General features: G+C 36.9%; 1 protein-coding gene and 1 long non-coding RNA gene across 2 annotated transcripts; one reads left to right on the top strand and one right to left on the bottom strand.

Moving 5' to 3' along the window:
- The first annotated feature begins 9,259 nt into the window (after positions 1-9,259).
- Positions 9,260-10,307, top strand: LOC100497949 (trace amine-associated receptor 4). The gene has a single exon (XM_031902704.1). It carries the CDS (start codon positions 9,270-9,272, stop codon positions 10,305-10,307), a length of 1,038 nt encoding a protein of 345 aa, XP_031758564.1. The 5' UTR covers positions 9,260-9,269.
- A 2,437-nt stretch (positions 10,308-12,744) lies between these two features.
- Positions 12,745-15,198, bottom strand: LOC116410801. The gene is made up of 3 exons (XR_004222640.1): positions 15,056-15,198; positions 14,776-14,850; positions 12,745-13,029 (listed from the first exon to the last, which is right to left on the bottom strand). It is a non-coding gene; the product is annotated as an uncharacterized LOC116410801 (long non-coding RNA).
- Between the last annotated feature and the right edge of the window lie 1,292 nt (positions 15,199-16,490).

Consider the following 16,490-nt stretch of genomic DNA (forward strand, 5'->3'; position numbering starts at 1 on the left):
CTTCATCTGTATATAATACATAAGAACCATGAAAATCCTGTAAATCCTTATAAATTATGCTTAGTGATGTAATTTCTGTCACTTGAATCACCAAAACTTGTGTATTATATTCATTACCTTTACATTAAAGCAAGAAGTTCTAAAACCTATGGGTTGACCATTTGTCTATAGAGAACTTTCACTGCAAAAGTGATGCCTCTGAGAGAAATACTATTTTGGGCACCATTGCCATGTTTTTTTCCCCACAATGCAGCATTTTTTTCAGAAGTACAGCTTTGTTGTAATCACAAGAGGGATGTCTGATGCAATTGTGGCCCATGGGTCAAAAATGACCAATTGTGCTTGTATTTGACACAAATCAGACATAATTGTGCTGAACTAATACCACCTATAATTAAACCTGTATTTTCTTCTTCTTTTACCATTAATACTGATGGCGGGACCATAAACCCTGCTGATTTGACAAGTCTTTTTCCTTCTCAAATCATAGGAATGCCACTGCAGATTTTCCTGTTTTTCCTTCACAGTATTGCAAACCCATGCCCTTATCCTATCCCATTTAGACTATTGCAACCTCCTATAAACTGGTCTCCTAGACTAAAGCTGGCTATACATGTTAAGATTTTTATTATCGTAGGACCAGGCTTATCTTGAAACGATAATTTAAAAGTACGATTTGCCCATCAATAAGAATAACCATTTCAAGCAATATTGTCAAGTTGAAGCTGGAGAAACTACCTGCTTGGTCCTACAAACAATTGGACAATTGGCAAATTTAATTGCTAAAGGTGGCCATACACTTAAAAATTTTTCTCTCTCTAACAACCAATTAAGTTGCAATCCATCAAATATGTCAAATTATCATAAGGTTAGTGGGCACTGAACCATCTGATGGTTTTTCTAACGAAAAATTTTCAAACCTGCCCGATTTTTGATGTAGCAATTTTTCATCTGAAAATCGGTTGGGCAGGTTTGAATATTTTCCAAATGTGCAACTGTTCGGTGCTCACTAACCCTATGATAATTTGCCGAATTTGTCAGATCACACTGCAATTGGTTGTTAGGGAGAGAAAAATCTTTAAGGAGAAGGAAAGTCATTTTGGCATTTTACTGCCAGATTAGTGCCACCTAGAATGCTATATTTATTTAGCAGAAAGCTTTACCACACCTGAGTAAAGAGCCTTAGAAGCTTGGTCTTCATAGCTTCCTGCTGCAGCTTTAGCCTTTGGTAGCTCAAACCACACATTCCTAAAGGAGGGGGAGAGAGTTCTTATGAATTCTTGTGGGAGGGGGGAGCAGGAGAGAGCTGAGCAGAATCTGGCCCCAGGAATGAAGGATTAATTGAATTCTGATTCTGAAAAACATGTTCATAAAAAAGGAGATTTGGATAGAAGTATATGCCTTACAAAGTTTTGTGCCATCTGCAAACATTAATACATTACTTAGATACATACTTAAATTGGGCTGCAAAAAGACCAAAATCCATCAAGTTCAACCCTTCCAAGTAAACCCCAGCACACAAACCTTTTCTGACCAATACACTCACATACATAAACCCTATATATCAACATCAATACTAACTGTAGATATTAGTATCACAATAGCCTTGGATACTTTGCTTGTTCAAGAAATCATCTAAATCCCTCTAAAAGGCATTAACAGAATCTGCCATCACAACATCACTTGGAAGGGCATTCCACAACCTCACTGCCCTCACTGTGAAAGTTCCCTTCCTCTAAAGGGGTGGCATTTGGTGCGCTGATCCTTTCTATGGGAAAAAGAACATCCCCTGTTTGCCTATAATCCCCTCTAATGTACTTGTACAGAGTAATCATTTCCCCTCGCAAGCGCCTTTTTGCCAGGAAAAGCAACCCCAACCTTGAAAGTCTAACATCATAGTTCAAATCTTTTACTTTATCATTTACTTTACAAGTTTTGTTGCAAATCTCTGCACTCTCTATAGCTCATAAATAGCCTTCTTAAAGGAGAAGGAAAGGCTAATAAAGAGTTAATCTCAAGTTCTCTCAATAGTGCCCTTAAGGCTCCCCACATTTCTCCCGTTCAAATGATGAGAAGCCTCATAGGAGAAAAAACACAGAGCTCTGTAAAGAAAGTTCCCATGATGCCTCGCTCCTGCACCGAGACCAAGACCCGTGTACATGCTTAGTTTGTAAGACTATGAGGAAGCTTCCTGCTGATTGGCTCAGATCCACATTCCTAAGGGGGGGGGGAGTGAGTTCTTAGCATTCTTGAGGGAGTGGGAGCAGGAGAGGGGAGAGAGCTGCGCGTCTTTGGCACAGGAAAACAGAGACAACAAATCTTTTGATAGAGGACTCTCTGTGAGTGCTTATGTGTGTATTTACATAGACCTTTCTGATAAAGCTTCCTTAGTTTTTACCTTTCGTTCTCCTTTAAGAGGCAAAATAATGTTTTCATCCCTTAAATCAGTGCTGTCCAACTGGCGGCCCTCGACCCCCCTCTGTGTGGCCCCCCAACTGTCTGGCTGCTTTGATGGCTTAACTTTGTGTTAGCTTTAAATGGCATCAATACTGAGATTAACTGGCCCCTGCAAGGTTCCACCTCAGATTCAGGCTGTAATCCTCCTGTATTGTTTAAAAATGTAATCCCCTGTGTTGTTCACACCTTTTAATCTCTGCATTGTTCACCCCCTGCAGTGTTCACACCTCAGGCTCAGGCTGTAATCACCCACATTGTTCACCTCTTCACACCTCAGGTAGGTACTGCCTTGACTATGCTGCCTGTGTATAGGCAGCATAGGGTAGGCAGAGTATGGCACATAGGCAGCATAGGGCAGGGAGGGTATGGCACCCACAGGCATCATAGGGCAGGGAGGGTATGGCACCCACAGGCATCATAGGTCAGGGAGGGTATGGCACCCACAGGCAGCATAGGGCAGGGAGGGTATGGCACACGCAGGCAGCATAGGGCAGGGAGGGTATGGCACCCACAGGCATCATAGGGCATGCAGAGTGCTGCCTGTGTGTGCCATACTCTGCCTACCCTATGCTGCCTGTGGGAGGTGAACCTGGCAGGGGTTTGTTCTGGGAGTTTGTTAGCAGTTGGAAATAGCCATTAAATGGTCCCTAAGGTGTGTAATTATATGCTGGGGGTTGCTGTGCTATCCACAGGGGAGGAGGAGGCATATGGATTTAAGGGTGTGTCTTAATATGACATAATATAATTCTTTAACATATGAATGATGGTTGATATCCCTGCAGCGACCATTGTGATAAAATGGGTGTGGTTTGAAGTGGGTGTGGTTTAAAATGAGGGAGTGGCCAAAACTGGCTTCCATTAGTGGCCCTCCACCATGTATGCAAGAGAAATTCCGGCCCTCGGCACCGCAGAAGTTGGACAGCACTGCCTTAAGTCAATGCCCTTTATTTTCTTTAGTAGCCACTGAATTACATTGCCTAGAATTTGACAAATTGTTATCTACAAAATTCCCCAGATCCTTCCCAACAAAGGATCCCCCTAACACACTTCCATTTAGTGTATAACTCACATTTATTATTTTCTACCAAAGTGCATAACTTTGCGCTTTTCAACATTGATCCTCATGTTCCATTTTGCTGCCCAGTTTTCCAATTTTGTCAAATCACTCTGAAAAGTGGCAAGCATCCTTCTTTGAATTTATAGTTTTGCACAATTAAGTATCGTCAGCAAAAATAGTAACCATACTTTCTATGCCCACCTCCAGGTCATTAATAAACAAGTTAAAAAGCAAAGAACCAAGGACAGACCCTGGTGTATTCCACTAACAACACTGGCCCAATTAGAAAATGTTTTTTTTTACCACCATTTTTTGTAATCTATCCATCAGCCAATTCTCTATCCAAGTACGAATATTATGTTCCAGGCCAAATTCCTCAATTGCATCATTAACTTTATGTGCAGTACTGTCCAAATAGATGACATCCACTGCCATTCCAGAGTTAAGGTTCCTGTTAACCTTATAAAAGGCAAATAAATTAGTGTGGCATGATCTGTTATGAAAAAAAAACATGCACAAACTTAATTTATAGTTAACAGTATTGTGATTTGCAATTATTCAAGTATCCTAAGCTTTCCTACAACTGATGTCAGACTAGCAGGAATCCCAGTGGGACAATTTCTGCGTCTGAGACGCATATGTTCCTCCTGGGATTCCTTTCAAAACCAGGCCATGCAGTTATGGGACCGGTTTATACAGAGGGGGTATGATACCCAAACCATTAAAGTGGCTTATGAGAGAGCAGTAGCCACTAGTAGGTCTGATCTACTAAATGACACACCTCGGAGACAATGGGGATCTAAGGATGGCTCTAAACATAAATCCAAACATACCTTTAGGTTTTGCATGACCTACGGTAGAGGAGCCTTCGAAATCCAAAGAAGTGTTATTAAATACTGGGGGGTGTTGTTACAAGACCCAGATCTATCTAAGATCTTGGATGAGAAACCCCGATTTATTTTTAAGAGGGGTAGAAACATTGCCTTGTGGGTCTCAAAAAGCCTATATTCTACCGAAAATAATAATCAGGGGTCTGCATGGATGCGTTATAAGGGCACCTACAAATGTGGCAGGAGTAGGTGTAAAGCTTGCAGCCTAATTAAGGTATCCAAAGTGTTTATGAGCTCTAATACAGGATTTAGTTACAATATTCCCCAATATTTCAATTGCCAGTCAAAGGGTGTGGTCTATTTGGCCACATGTGAATATGGAGCCCAATATGTCGGTAAGACCATTCGGGGAGCGGGCATTAGGTTCCTTGAACACATATCAGCCATTGCCAGGAATGACCTAAGGTCAGCTATAGCCAAACATGCAATTGAGAAGCATAATAAGAGATGTAGTATCACTTTTCAGATTATTGACAAGCCCAAATGGAATATCAGAAAGGGAGAACTGGATAAGAAACTATCTGAGAGAGAAGTGTATTGGATATATTATTTAAGAACTATAGATTGCTTTGGCGGCTTGAATAGGGAATGGGAGGTTTCTTGTTTTTGTTAACATTAGTTATCAATTATCTATTTACTATTATCTATTATTATTTGTGAACTGTGACCTTTTGGGCATTATAGAGAGATGGAGTAAGTGCTATGCTATGTTACCATATTCTAACCAATCCTTTATGCACTAAGACTTCTTGTTGTAGAATTATATATGACCAATTTTTGGTTACTTAATATATATTTATAAATACCTAATATAGATCAAACCCCATGTTTGATGTGTGATATGGTTCTATGTCTATGTGTATATAGGCATATATGGTGGTTTTAAGCTAATATGCATATGTTTTATTTTATTGTATTGTATTTAATCACCTGGTGGTTGGGGGGTTTAAACAAACTAGGGGGTGCACCTGTGAGCATGATAATTAACATGTATTTACAAATATTTCACATGGATTAACCCCCATGTATAGTGTGCAATATAGCTCAATGTTTTCATACATACGGGCTTTAATTCTGTATTTATAAATGTTCCACATGGATTAAACCCCATGTATTGTGTGCAACATAGCTCAATGTCTTTATACATATGGGCTTTAATTGTGTTTCGGGATGTTTAATATGTCTTATTTCATTTAATTAAACTCTCTGCAACCTGTGGGGTTAATAGTATATGAGGGGGTGTGGATTAAGGAGTGCATTTAAGGGATTGGTGGGTGTGAGACTCTGGTTGTAGCTTCTGATGAAGTGGCGTTTGAGCCATGAAACGCATTAAGCTGGGGGGTCTGATTTTTTCGATATGGTTTTAATTCAAGCTCTAAATAAAGGATATTTTTATTGATGAAGTAGTCCTGGCGTGCTCCATCCAAACTACTTTCCTACAACTGATGTCAGACTAGCAGGCCTATAGTTTCCAAATTGAGAACAGGATCCCTGTTTGAATAATGAAACCACATTAGCAATTTGCCCTTGGCACTATGCCAGATCTCAATGAATCCTGAAAAACGAATTGAAGAGGTTTGGCACTTACAGAGCTAAGCTCGTATAATACCATGGGATGAATACCACCCTGTCCTGGACCTTTGTTTACCTTTACATGTTCATGTCTATTTTGATTTCCTCCTGAGTGATCCATGCATCTGTATTACTAGAATTGGGTCTATTAAAAGTGAAGCCTTAATTAGCTGGCTTGTGTAGACAGTAGTGATGAGTGAATCTGTCCCATTTCGCTTCGCCATAAAATTCGCGAAACGGTGAAAAATTTGCAAAACGCATTTGTCGCCCGCATCTATTTTTTTGTTGCCTGCGTCTTTTTTTTGTCGCCCATGCTTTTTTGACGCGACTGTGGTTTTTGTTATGCGATCATGCCCTTTTTTGATGTGACAGCGCCTTTTTTTTACGTGACCACACCCTTTTTTGCCACGACTGCACCCTTTTTTTGACGGATACTTAATGAACATTTTAAAGATATTCCATTTTCCTTCTGTGTTTCACCATGTGAAAAGCCTTTCCCAGTTGATACAGAGTTGCTAAAACTTAATGTTTTAGTTACCCCTTTATAGAGCTGTCTGCAGCATTATCTAAAAGAAGACCATGTTATAATCAACAATTACCTAAATTACCTAAATGCTCACCCACACAAATGTTAGAGATGAGTTCAGTATTATTAGATATCACCAGGTCCAAAAGAGAATCATTCCTAGTAGGTTCTTTAACTGGCTGTAATAAAAAGATGTAATTTAGCATATTTACAAACCTGTACTGCCACCTCATTACTCCAGTCAATGTCTGCAAAATTAAAGTTCCCCATAATAACAACTTGACCTAGTAGTGAAGCCTCCTCCCTTTCACCCTATATAAGTGAGGAGGATGAGGCCCAGCTACTATTGCAAATGGTGGTATCTAGGATGGCAGCTTCAGTGGTGTGGCACCACCAGATGGGAAATGTATTTGTTCCCCCAAATCTTGCTACCTGCCACCAGAGACTTGCAGCAGAAGTTTTGGAATTTACCACAATATTTGGGGTTAATTATATGTTTATAGATCAAAATGCATGTTAATCATAAAAAAAACATTTAAAAAATGTATTTTTTAAAAGTAAAAAACACTAATATGTGTTAGAACAAATGCAGCTCATCAGCAAACAGGATGTCAAGTGTAAATGAATAATCAGAGGTGATAATTTTCCCGCAGCTGCAAGTTACATGTTGTCTTTGGGGAACCACTTTTCAGGTATAAAATCAAAGCTGTTCTAACAGATCTAAGCAAATGGAAGTGGAGATCCTAAAACAGGTGTGTGTTTTTTAAGTTTTTTTATCTAGGCTAAAACTAGGTATGCAATTATTTGCTTATTCAAATCTGAGTAAATTCTAAAAAAAAAAAAAAAAATCTGCATAATCTGTAAAAAGTTTATTTTTAGGAGTCCATTGCTTTAAAGTCTCCATTATGGTGTCTGTTAGGCTAAATTCAAATGCTGCAAAAAGTGCTGGAATTTAGCCAAAAACCAACCTGAATTTAGGTTTATCACATCCCACAGAAAATTATGTATAAAAGTACCCCAAAACAATTCTTTATTGGGGTGAATGTGAATTACTACTGTTTTGGGCACTTTGCCTAACATGCATTGTGCAATTTACTGTGTGCAACACGAGTGCCTTGTGTGGCATCACCATTATAACAATGATAAAATAATTGTGTAGCTAAGTATGTGCTTATTATGTTATTGTGCACTTTGTACAATGTTTAAAATCATCTTTTACATATTGAATAATGGGAAAGATCAAGGTCAAGATCTACAAGAATTGCTAAATATGTAAATATTGTATTTTGTTGTATTTGTTATCGTAGAAACCGAGATTCAGATGATAAATCTATCTTGGATAGGACACGACAAAGCTGACCACTATCAAAACAACTTTGAGGGACAGCCAGAAAACTAATAATTATACCCATTTGGAATATTGCATATGCTAGATATGGCTTAGTATGATGATTTTTTTTGTAAGGGAACTATTTTGGTTTTGTTTTTTTTCCATTTTTGGCAAAGGTACTGTTAGAGCACCATGCTACTCCATTAAATATTAAAAAAAAAATTTCACTGAGATAATTGTGTCATCGGCATGGATTTATGCTATTTTAGGTAACATTAAGTAGAAGGTGCTATCTTATTAGTACAGAAAAAAAGACTAATCGGTCAAGAATTAAGAATTGTTTCTTTTAAAAGAAATTTGCATGATGGGTTTCTAAATGATAAATACCATACATGTATTAATCCATCTACAAATGCTTTAAATAAACAACTTATCTAATATGTATAGTTCACATGGCAGGTTAATTCTAATCATATTTAAAGCTCTCCTCATACAGTAGAACCCTGATTTTACAATTCCCAGGAGATGGTATCAAAACAGAAAAAATTCTGGAAAAATTTAAAATCCAGGAAAAAAAGACACCACTTGCCTGCATGGGGCTGTGAAAAATGGTGTCATTTCTAGGAAAATTTAAAATCCGGGTACCTAAAATCAGGGGTTCTATTGTATTTCTTATCAAAAGTTTGTTAAAGTCTACAGAAAATCAGGGAATGAATGAGGAGATATGTTAATAAAAATTGAATTTGGTTGATTATGTTTCATAAAATGAACTCAATTGGGCCGATTTACTAATCCACAAACGGATCAAAAGTGTCCGAATGCGTTTTTTTCGTAATGATCTGTATTTTGCGGTTTGTCGCCTTCGCGACTTTTTTCGTATATTGTCACAACTTTTTCGTAGCCATTACGACTTGCGCGAATTGTCGCGACTTTTTCGTAGCCGTCGTGAAAAAACCGGAAAGGTTTGCCCGCCGTTTACTAGCGCTCAACACGAAAAAGTTGCGACAATTCGCACAAGTCGTAACGGCTATGAAAAAGTCGCGTCGACGACGAAAAAAATCACAAAAAACACGAAATAATTGCAAAATGTACGTTTCCAATCCGATTTTTTCCCATTCGGGATTCGGATTCGTGGATTAGTAAATCAGCCCCAATAACTTAACATTTCATAAACATTCACTAGAGGTATATGAGAAAACCTGGAAAAAAATTGGAAGTTAAGTTTTTCTTTATCAAACTGAATCGGGGCAGTGGTTTGTCTCATACCTCTGTAGTTATTAGTGTAGGAACAAGTCCCAATTCTTACATAGTTTACATACTATAAAACGTGTTTATATAGCTATATTCAATGACAGTTACAACTGAATAATTTATACTTCTTGCTGTGTTTTTTTTTTTTTTTTTACCTAACAGGGATTTGATCTCAACTACAAAATCATGAATGACTCTGACTTCTTTTGGAACCAGCAAAACACAAACTATTGTTTCCAAGATACTAACAACTCCTGTCCAAAGTCCAACAAGGAACTTTCCAGTTTTTCAGCTTTGCTCCTTTTCATGCTTGGAGCTATCATATTTACAACTGTGGGAAATCTAATGGTGATTATTTCTGTATCACATTTTAAACAACTCCAAACTCCAACCAACGTCCTTGTTATGTCCTTGGCTATTGCAGATTTCCTTCTAGGACTGCTAGTTATGCCCTACAGCATGGTGAGATCACTGACATCTTGTTGGTACTTTGGAGAGGTATTCTGCAAGCTCCACAGCTGTATTGATATGATGTTGTCTACTACCTCAATATTTCATCTCTTTTTTATTTCTGTTGACCGCTACTATGCAGTATGTCAGCCTCTTCATTATTACAAAAACATAACTACGTCTGTAATAGAGGTGTTTGTATTTATCAGTTGGTGTCTGCCCTGTATTTATTCATTTGGTCTTTTTTTTTCTAATGTAGACACTGAAGGTACACAGGATATTGGTATTTTCTGTACAGGCTCCTGCTTTATCCTGTTGGACAAGTTGTGGGGAACTATTTCTTCACTAATTTCTTTCTATATACCAGGTAATTTTATAATCGGCATTTATATATATATTTTCTCTGTAGCAAAAAAACAAGCTAAGATTGTGCACCATTATCCAAGCACTCAGGATCAGAAACCAAACTCAAGGATTAAGCTGTCCTTAACCATTGAAACCAAAGCTGCAAAGACTCTGAGCATAGTAATGGGGACTTTTTTATTATGCTGGCTTCCTTTCTCTGTAGTTGCTCTGTTTGATCCCTATTTTAATTTTGCATCAGCTAATGGCATATATGACATAGTTCTGTGGTTGGGTTATATTAATTCCACTCTTAACCCCATGATTTATGCCTTTTTTTATCCATGGTTTCGAAAATGCTTTGTACTTATTATGAAAGGAAACATATTTAATGCAGATTCATCTTCATTTCATGTTTTATCTAATAGTTAATGAAACTGCCCAACATGTAAATATATATATATATATATATATATATATATATATATATATATAGTAAGGCAAAATGTCAGCACTCACGGGGTTTGGTTGATCAGACAAAAAAATAACTAATATCAGATAATGCAGAGGTGAGGTTTTATTGATCCTACGTTTCGGTTTCTTACTGGAACCTTCGTCAGGGAGGTTCGTCAGGGTGTGCCGAAACGTCAGTCCACCATTACAATAAAGGAATTTTTATTTTTTCATAAGACCTTTGAGCGCGGATCTCTAAAACAATAAATATTTTTGGCTATTATTAGTACAAATACCATCCAGTGTATTTTTATTTCCTTTCATTTTATTTTTGCAAGAAACATAAACATTTTTTTAAAATAATAGGTGCTTTATTGGTTTCAGTATTTTATCATTTTGCCTCTGTGGTTGGGAGAGAAGGTAAAGGGGCATAAACCCCCTTTACATTTTTGATAGCTTAAAGGGGTGGTTCACCTTTAAGTTAACTTTTAGTATGTTATAGAATGGCCACTTCTAAGAAACTTTATAATTGGCCTTCATTATTTATTAGTTTTTTTAATTATTTGCTTTCTTCTTCCAACTCTTTGCAGTTTTTAAACAGGGGTCACTGACCCCAGCAGCCACAAAATAATTGGTTTGTGAGGCTACAGTTTTATTGTTATTGTTACTTTTTGTTACTATCCAAACCACTCCCTGGTTGCTAAGGTAACTTGAACCCTAGCAACCAAATAGCTGCTGAAACTCCCAACTGCAGAGCTGCTGAATGAAAATGAAATAACTAAAAACTACAAATAAGAAAAATTAAGACCAAATGCAAATGATCTCAGAACCAACCCGTTAACATGGTTATTCCTTGTTTGATCACCATGTGACATAACATGTAGCCGATATTTTCTTAATTTAATTGAAGCCTTGCAACATTGAATTTGAAGTGTAAAAGCATTGCAGACAGAACATCAATTGTCCAGTCTGGTAATAAAGAACTATCTGTGCTGAGCAGCCTGATTGGCCAAGGCTTACCACTTTGCTTTTTGTTCGGTTTGTGGGGAAAGATATAAAGCACAAAAAACATGAAGGCACATTTACAATTGCAACCCCAAAAAATTGACCACTATGAAATTACTGTTGCACAGTAGCAATTGTTAGTTTACATTTTTATGTGCTAATAGAACTAATGGAACTGATATAATATTGTTAGGGGAACATTTTTGTAAAGTGCACTATAGAAAAAAAACCTAAGGGGACTAATTTTGAAAGGTAGACAAGAAGATGATGGAATAATCCAAATAGTTCTTAAATACATTTTGATATTGACAAACGTGTAAAACATATTACAAATGTTAGTGACAATTGGGCAAATTCAATTCCATGAGAGAATGTTATTTAATCACGTGAAAACTTATGGTCAAGATTTTGTTTGAGGAATAAAAACTTTTTTCTAAGTACAGGTATAGGACCCATTATCCAGAATGCTCGGGACCAAGGGCATTCCGGATAAGGGATCTTTCCGTAATTTGGATCTCCATACCTTATGTCTACTAACAAATCAATAAAACATTAATTAAACCCAATAGGAATGTTTTGCATCCAATAAGGATTATTTATATCTTAGTTTGGATCAATTACAAGGTACTGTTTTATTTCTACATAGAAAAAGGAAATCAGTTTTAAAATTCTGAATTATTTGATTAAAATGGAGTCTATGGGTGACGGGCTTTCCGTAATTCGGAGCTTTCTGGATAATGGGTTTCCGGATAAGGGGTCCGATACCTGTACCAATTTTTCCACAGACTTCAATATAATTTCTCATTGAATGGCATTAGGCTCTATGGGAAAATATGAAATTAAATAAGGAGATAAGCTTTTCTCATCTAATTAAATATAGCCCTATGTCTAGATACTCCTGAAGGTTATTTAGGATAAAATCTAGGGTGAAAGACACCTATTTGGCAACCTAGTTATTCTGTTGTAGCTTAAGAGCTCACATACGAATGTTTTCATATGCCTGTAACCGCGTTAAAAGTTAAAGGCCACCGGGGCTAATAGATCCTGCACTTCTGTTGGAAACAATAGCATTTTGTCAAGATCTCCTCTTGCAAGCAAGCACCCTGTACGGGAGCCATGTTTGGGCATGCGCATATGCCCCGCTTGCTCATTATGTGCATGTGTGTGACATAGGATTGGATCACCATCCAATAATTGGATGATAGGTGACCTTTAATGGGTTCTCTTACCAATGTAAACTCCATAAAACACAAGAAATGGCAGTGTTCCATTTCCGATATATATTTACAAGATGCAGCAATTGTTTTGCCACTTACCATTCATGTGAATAAACCCAAATAAACATAAAAATATCATATGGATAAGATGAAAACGCCAATATGTTGTATGAAGCATTTATTAACTGATTAAATATAACTTTCTTTCAATGCTTTTTCGTGCTAATATTTTTGCTGTTTTACGGACACTTTGGGAAAAGCACATTGTTAGGCAGTGTGCTTGTGTATAGTATAATACAGTGTACAGATTATAATTCAGAGACAAAACTGCAGCTGGTCTTCTTTTTCTATTCTGCAATGACAAAGAAGAAAGGAGTTGCTGGAACACAGCCAGTTGGTCCTGTTTATATTCTTGTTCTTCCAGCCAGTTGGCTAAAGATTTAACAAAAGTCTTATTGCCAGTTGAGAATGTCCAGCTTCTAGACAAAGATAAAGGGATAATTCACCTTATAAGTACATTTTAGTATAATACAGTATACAGATTAATATTCAGAGACAAACTGCAGCTGGTCTTCTTTTACTATTCTGCCTATTGAAGTATTTGCCTTCCGTTTCTGTGTTTTTCTTAATCAGAAAATTAAATTTCAAATGCAATCTGGCTAGCTCACTTAGAAACCAAAAAGAAAATACATTCATAAGCTAGTATTGTATTACTATCATATTTTGAATCATCGTTCTGATCATGCACTTTACTATTTATATTGTGAATACAAAATATTAAAAGATGCTTGTCCTCTTTAATTTACTAATTCATGCTAGTGCAATGTATAAAGTGGAATTTTGGATGCAATTTGCCATCTTTTTTTAAAAAAATTAAGTAATTCAAGTTGTTTCTGACATAGTTATGACCGATGCATGGGACTTAATTGCACTGAATTTTGTCAGGATTGCATTATTTCCAGTGCTCAGCGTCAAAATGAAATTTGCACTTTTTTTAGGTGCACCTCTGCTGCACCTAGTGATGCAGCTCGCACAGGGTAGCCTGGAATTATCTCCAAGTTTAAAGGAGAAAGAAAGGTAAAAACTAAGTAAGCTTTATCAGAAAAGTCTATGTAAAAGGCATAAGCACTCACAGAAACGCTGCACTGACATCTCTGAAAAAATATTAGTTTGTCTGTAATTCCTGTGACAGAGACACGCAGCTTTCTGTTCTCTGCTCTTTCCTCCTTCCCCCTCCCTCAAGAATGCTAAGAACTCACCCCCCCTTAGGAATGTGGATCTGAGCCAATCAGCAGGAAGCTGACTCATAGGGGCAGATTTACTAATCCACAAATTCGAATCCCGAATGGGAAAAATTCGGATTGGAAACAAAAATTTCTGAAGACCGCAAATATCCCGAAAATGCTTATGGAAAAATCGTATTAGTCACTATAATATCGTATTGGCGATCCAAAAGTCACAAAATTTTCGTAGAAAACAGCGGTAAAACCTTCCTATTTTTTCGCGCAAGCATACGAAAAAGTCATGCAGACGCCCGAAAAATTTGGCGAAAATACGCTCTGAGCGTTTGTGCTTTTGTAAATGTGCCCCATAGTCTTACGAACTGAGCATGTTCACTTGGTCTGCATGTCTGTGCAGGAGTGAGGCATTATGGGAACTTTCTTTACACAGCTCAGTGTTTTTTCTTCCTCTTTGGCTTCAGATCTTTTGAACAGGTGAAATATGGGGAGACTTAAGGGCACTATTGAGACAACTGAAGGTATGCCTGCAGCTTGAGATTAACTTTTTACTAGCCTTTCCTTCTCCTTTAAGGTAGCTGTAGCTAGGGTCTACTATATTAATAGGTACAGTTGGGTGCAACTCAGAACAGGAGGTGGGATAGACTTAATAGCAATGAGCACAGCTACAGGAAAATGCAAACAGTGTTTTTGGCAGAAAGTCAATTTGTGCAACAACACTGTCCATTGTTGCATAACCGCAACTGTGGTTGTATATGAGCCTTGAAGAGCACTGTGCACAGAAAACCTAAGTAACATGCAAGCTGAAGGCCACAAAGCAGATTCAATAAAGATCTGGATTGTGGAGTGGCACATAAAATTTAAGTTATATAGTGAATGTTGATGAATTTGTAAGGGCAATCATAACAGCGTGCTATGTTAGGGAGACTTTTCAATCCTTGGCAAACCTTTCTTGTAAAAGAAAATCTTTAAATCCAAGAATCTCACCTTTCCTGGTAAGAAATCACTTGTTCCAGGACATAGAAGAAGACATCTAATCTTTATACTTCATCTGAACATCGCCTATAATACCAGAATTAAAATAAATATAAAGAAGAAATATTAATTATTAATTTCCCTATGATAGTGACATATTTGTGCGAATTTTGATAAATCTGCTCTTAAAGTACAAAAAATTGTTTTCTCAGATACTTTCCTTTTTCTGCACAAAAATGAAAGTTTTCAATAGTAAATGGCAACAAATGAGAAGAAGTAAAATGATACTTACATTGATTTTAGGTGTGCCATTTTGGGTACCAGGCATAGCAAAACTACAATTATTAGTAAAAGGCCACAGCCCATAACAGAACAAAAAATAATTAGGTTTCCTTGATTTGTCTCTTCCATATTGTTAATCAGTTCTTTGATGTCGTCTAGAAAGAAAAACAGCATAAGGCACACAGTAAGACAAAATTATAAATAGCAAACCGTAAAAATACACTTGATGGTTAATAGGGATTTTCAGCATTACTTTTTCTCAGAATTGCTCATTACATCATATGCTATGGGGCAGATTTACTAATCCACGAACGGACCGAAAGCGTCCGAACGTGTTTTTTTGTAATGATCGGTATTTTTGCGACTTTTTCGTCGCTGTCGCGAAAAAATCGGATTGGTTTTTCCACCGTTTACAATTGCTCAATACGAAAAAATCGCAACGGCAACGAAAAAGTCGCACAAAATACTATAAAGTCGTGATGGCGACAAAAAAATCGTGCAAAATACGGAAAAACGCAACGGCGAAGAAAAAGTCGCAAAATTTTCGTTTCCAATCCGATTTTTTCCCATTCGGGAATTTGTGGATTAGTAAATGTGCCCCTTAGAGTTTTCCACAGGCAATTTCATCTAAATAGATCTAGTATCATTCTAATTGGTTAATCAGGCCTGTGTGGTTTATTTTGTGGCCAGACAATTTCTCCCCTTTCACTTTGTGCTGTATATGGAGGAAGCTATACATAAAAATTGGTAAAGGAACTGGCAGGGTGTGGCAGTTCCCAACCCAATATCTGTGAACAAATATCTAGACCTTGTAGATTCTGTGCACATAATACGCTATTTATTCATTTTGTACTCATTTTTTAAAAAACAGAAAATAAACTTAATATACGAAACATGGATGAATTTTCTAGATGTTATGTAATTTGCAGTTTGTTAATATTAGTATTCCACATGTCTAGTAAATTAAAGTGATTAGTGACTTGTTCCTATAACTGAAAGGAATATCAGTATTATTAATAAGCACAGCAATATGACAAGGTGTAAGTTGCTAGGGAACAGACAGCTGGTTCTATAACTTATGCTGGGCTGAAGGATCAAGCCTATGAATCCTACCATATGTTAAAGTAATGTTTACATATGTACGCCAGCCTGTAGTTCTATTGGTAGAGTATAGTACATTATTCTTCTCATGCTTAAATGAGTCATTTAAAAATGTTATAAATTTTTAGATTAGAGCACATGCATAAACACCTGCAAAAATGTACAGCACAAGCTTAAAAGTATGGCATATACAGTAATGAATATTTATTTAGTTTCTTAAGAAGGGTACATGGTGAATACTTTCTTTAGTTTGTAAAGCTTTATGGCTTCTCTTTACATTAAGGGTTTATCAGAAAAGAAATATGTAATTATATAAAAAGAGGCTTACCTAGTTCAGAAGTAAC

This window comes from Xenopus tropicalis, chromosome 5 (assembly GCF_000004195.4).
Source record: "Xenopus tropicalis strain Nigerian chromosome 5, UCB_Xtro_10.0, whole genome shotgun sequence".
Classification (NCBI taxonomy): Eukaryota; Metazoa; Chordata; class Amphibia; order Anura; family Pipidae; genus Xenopus; species Xenopus tropicalis.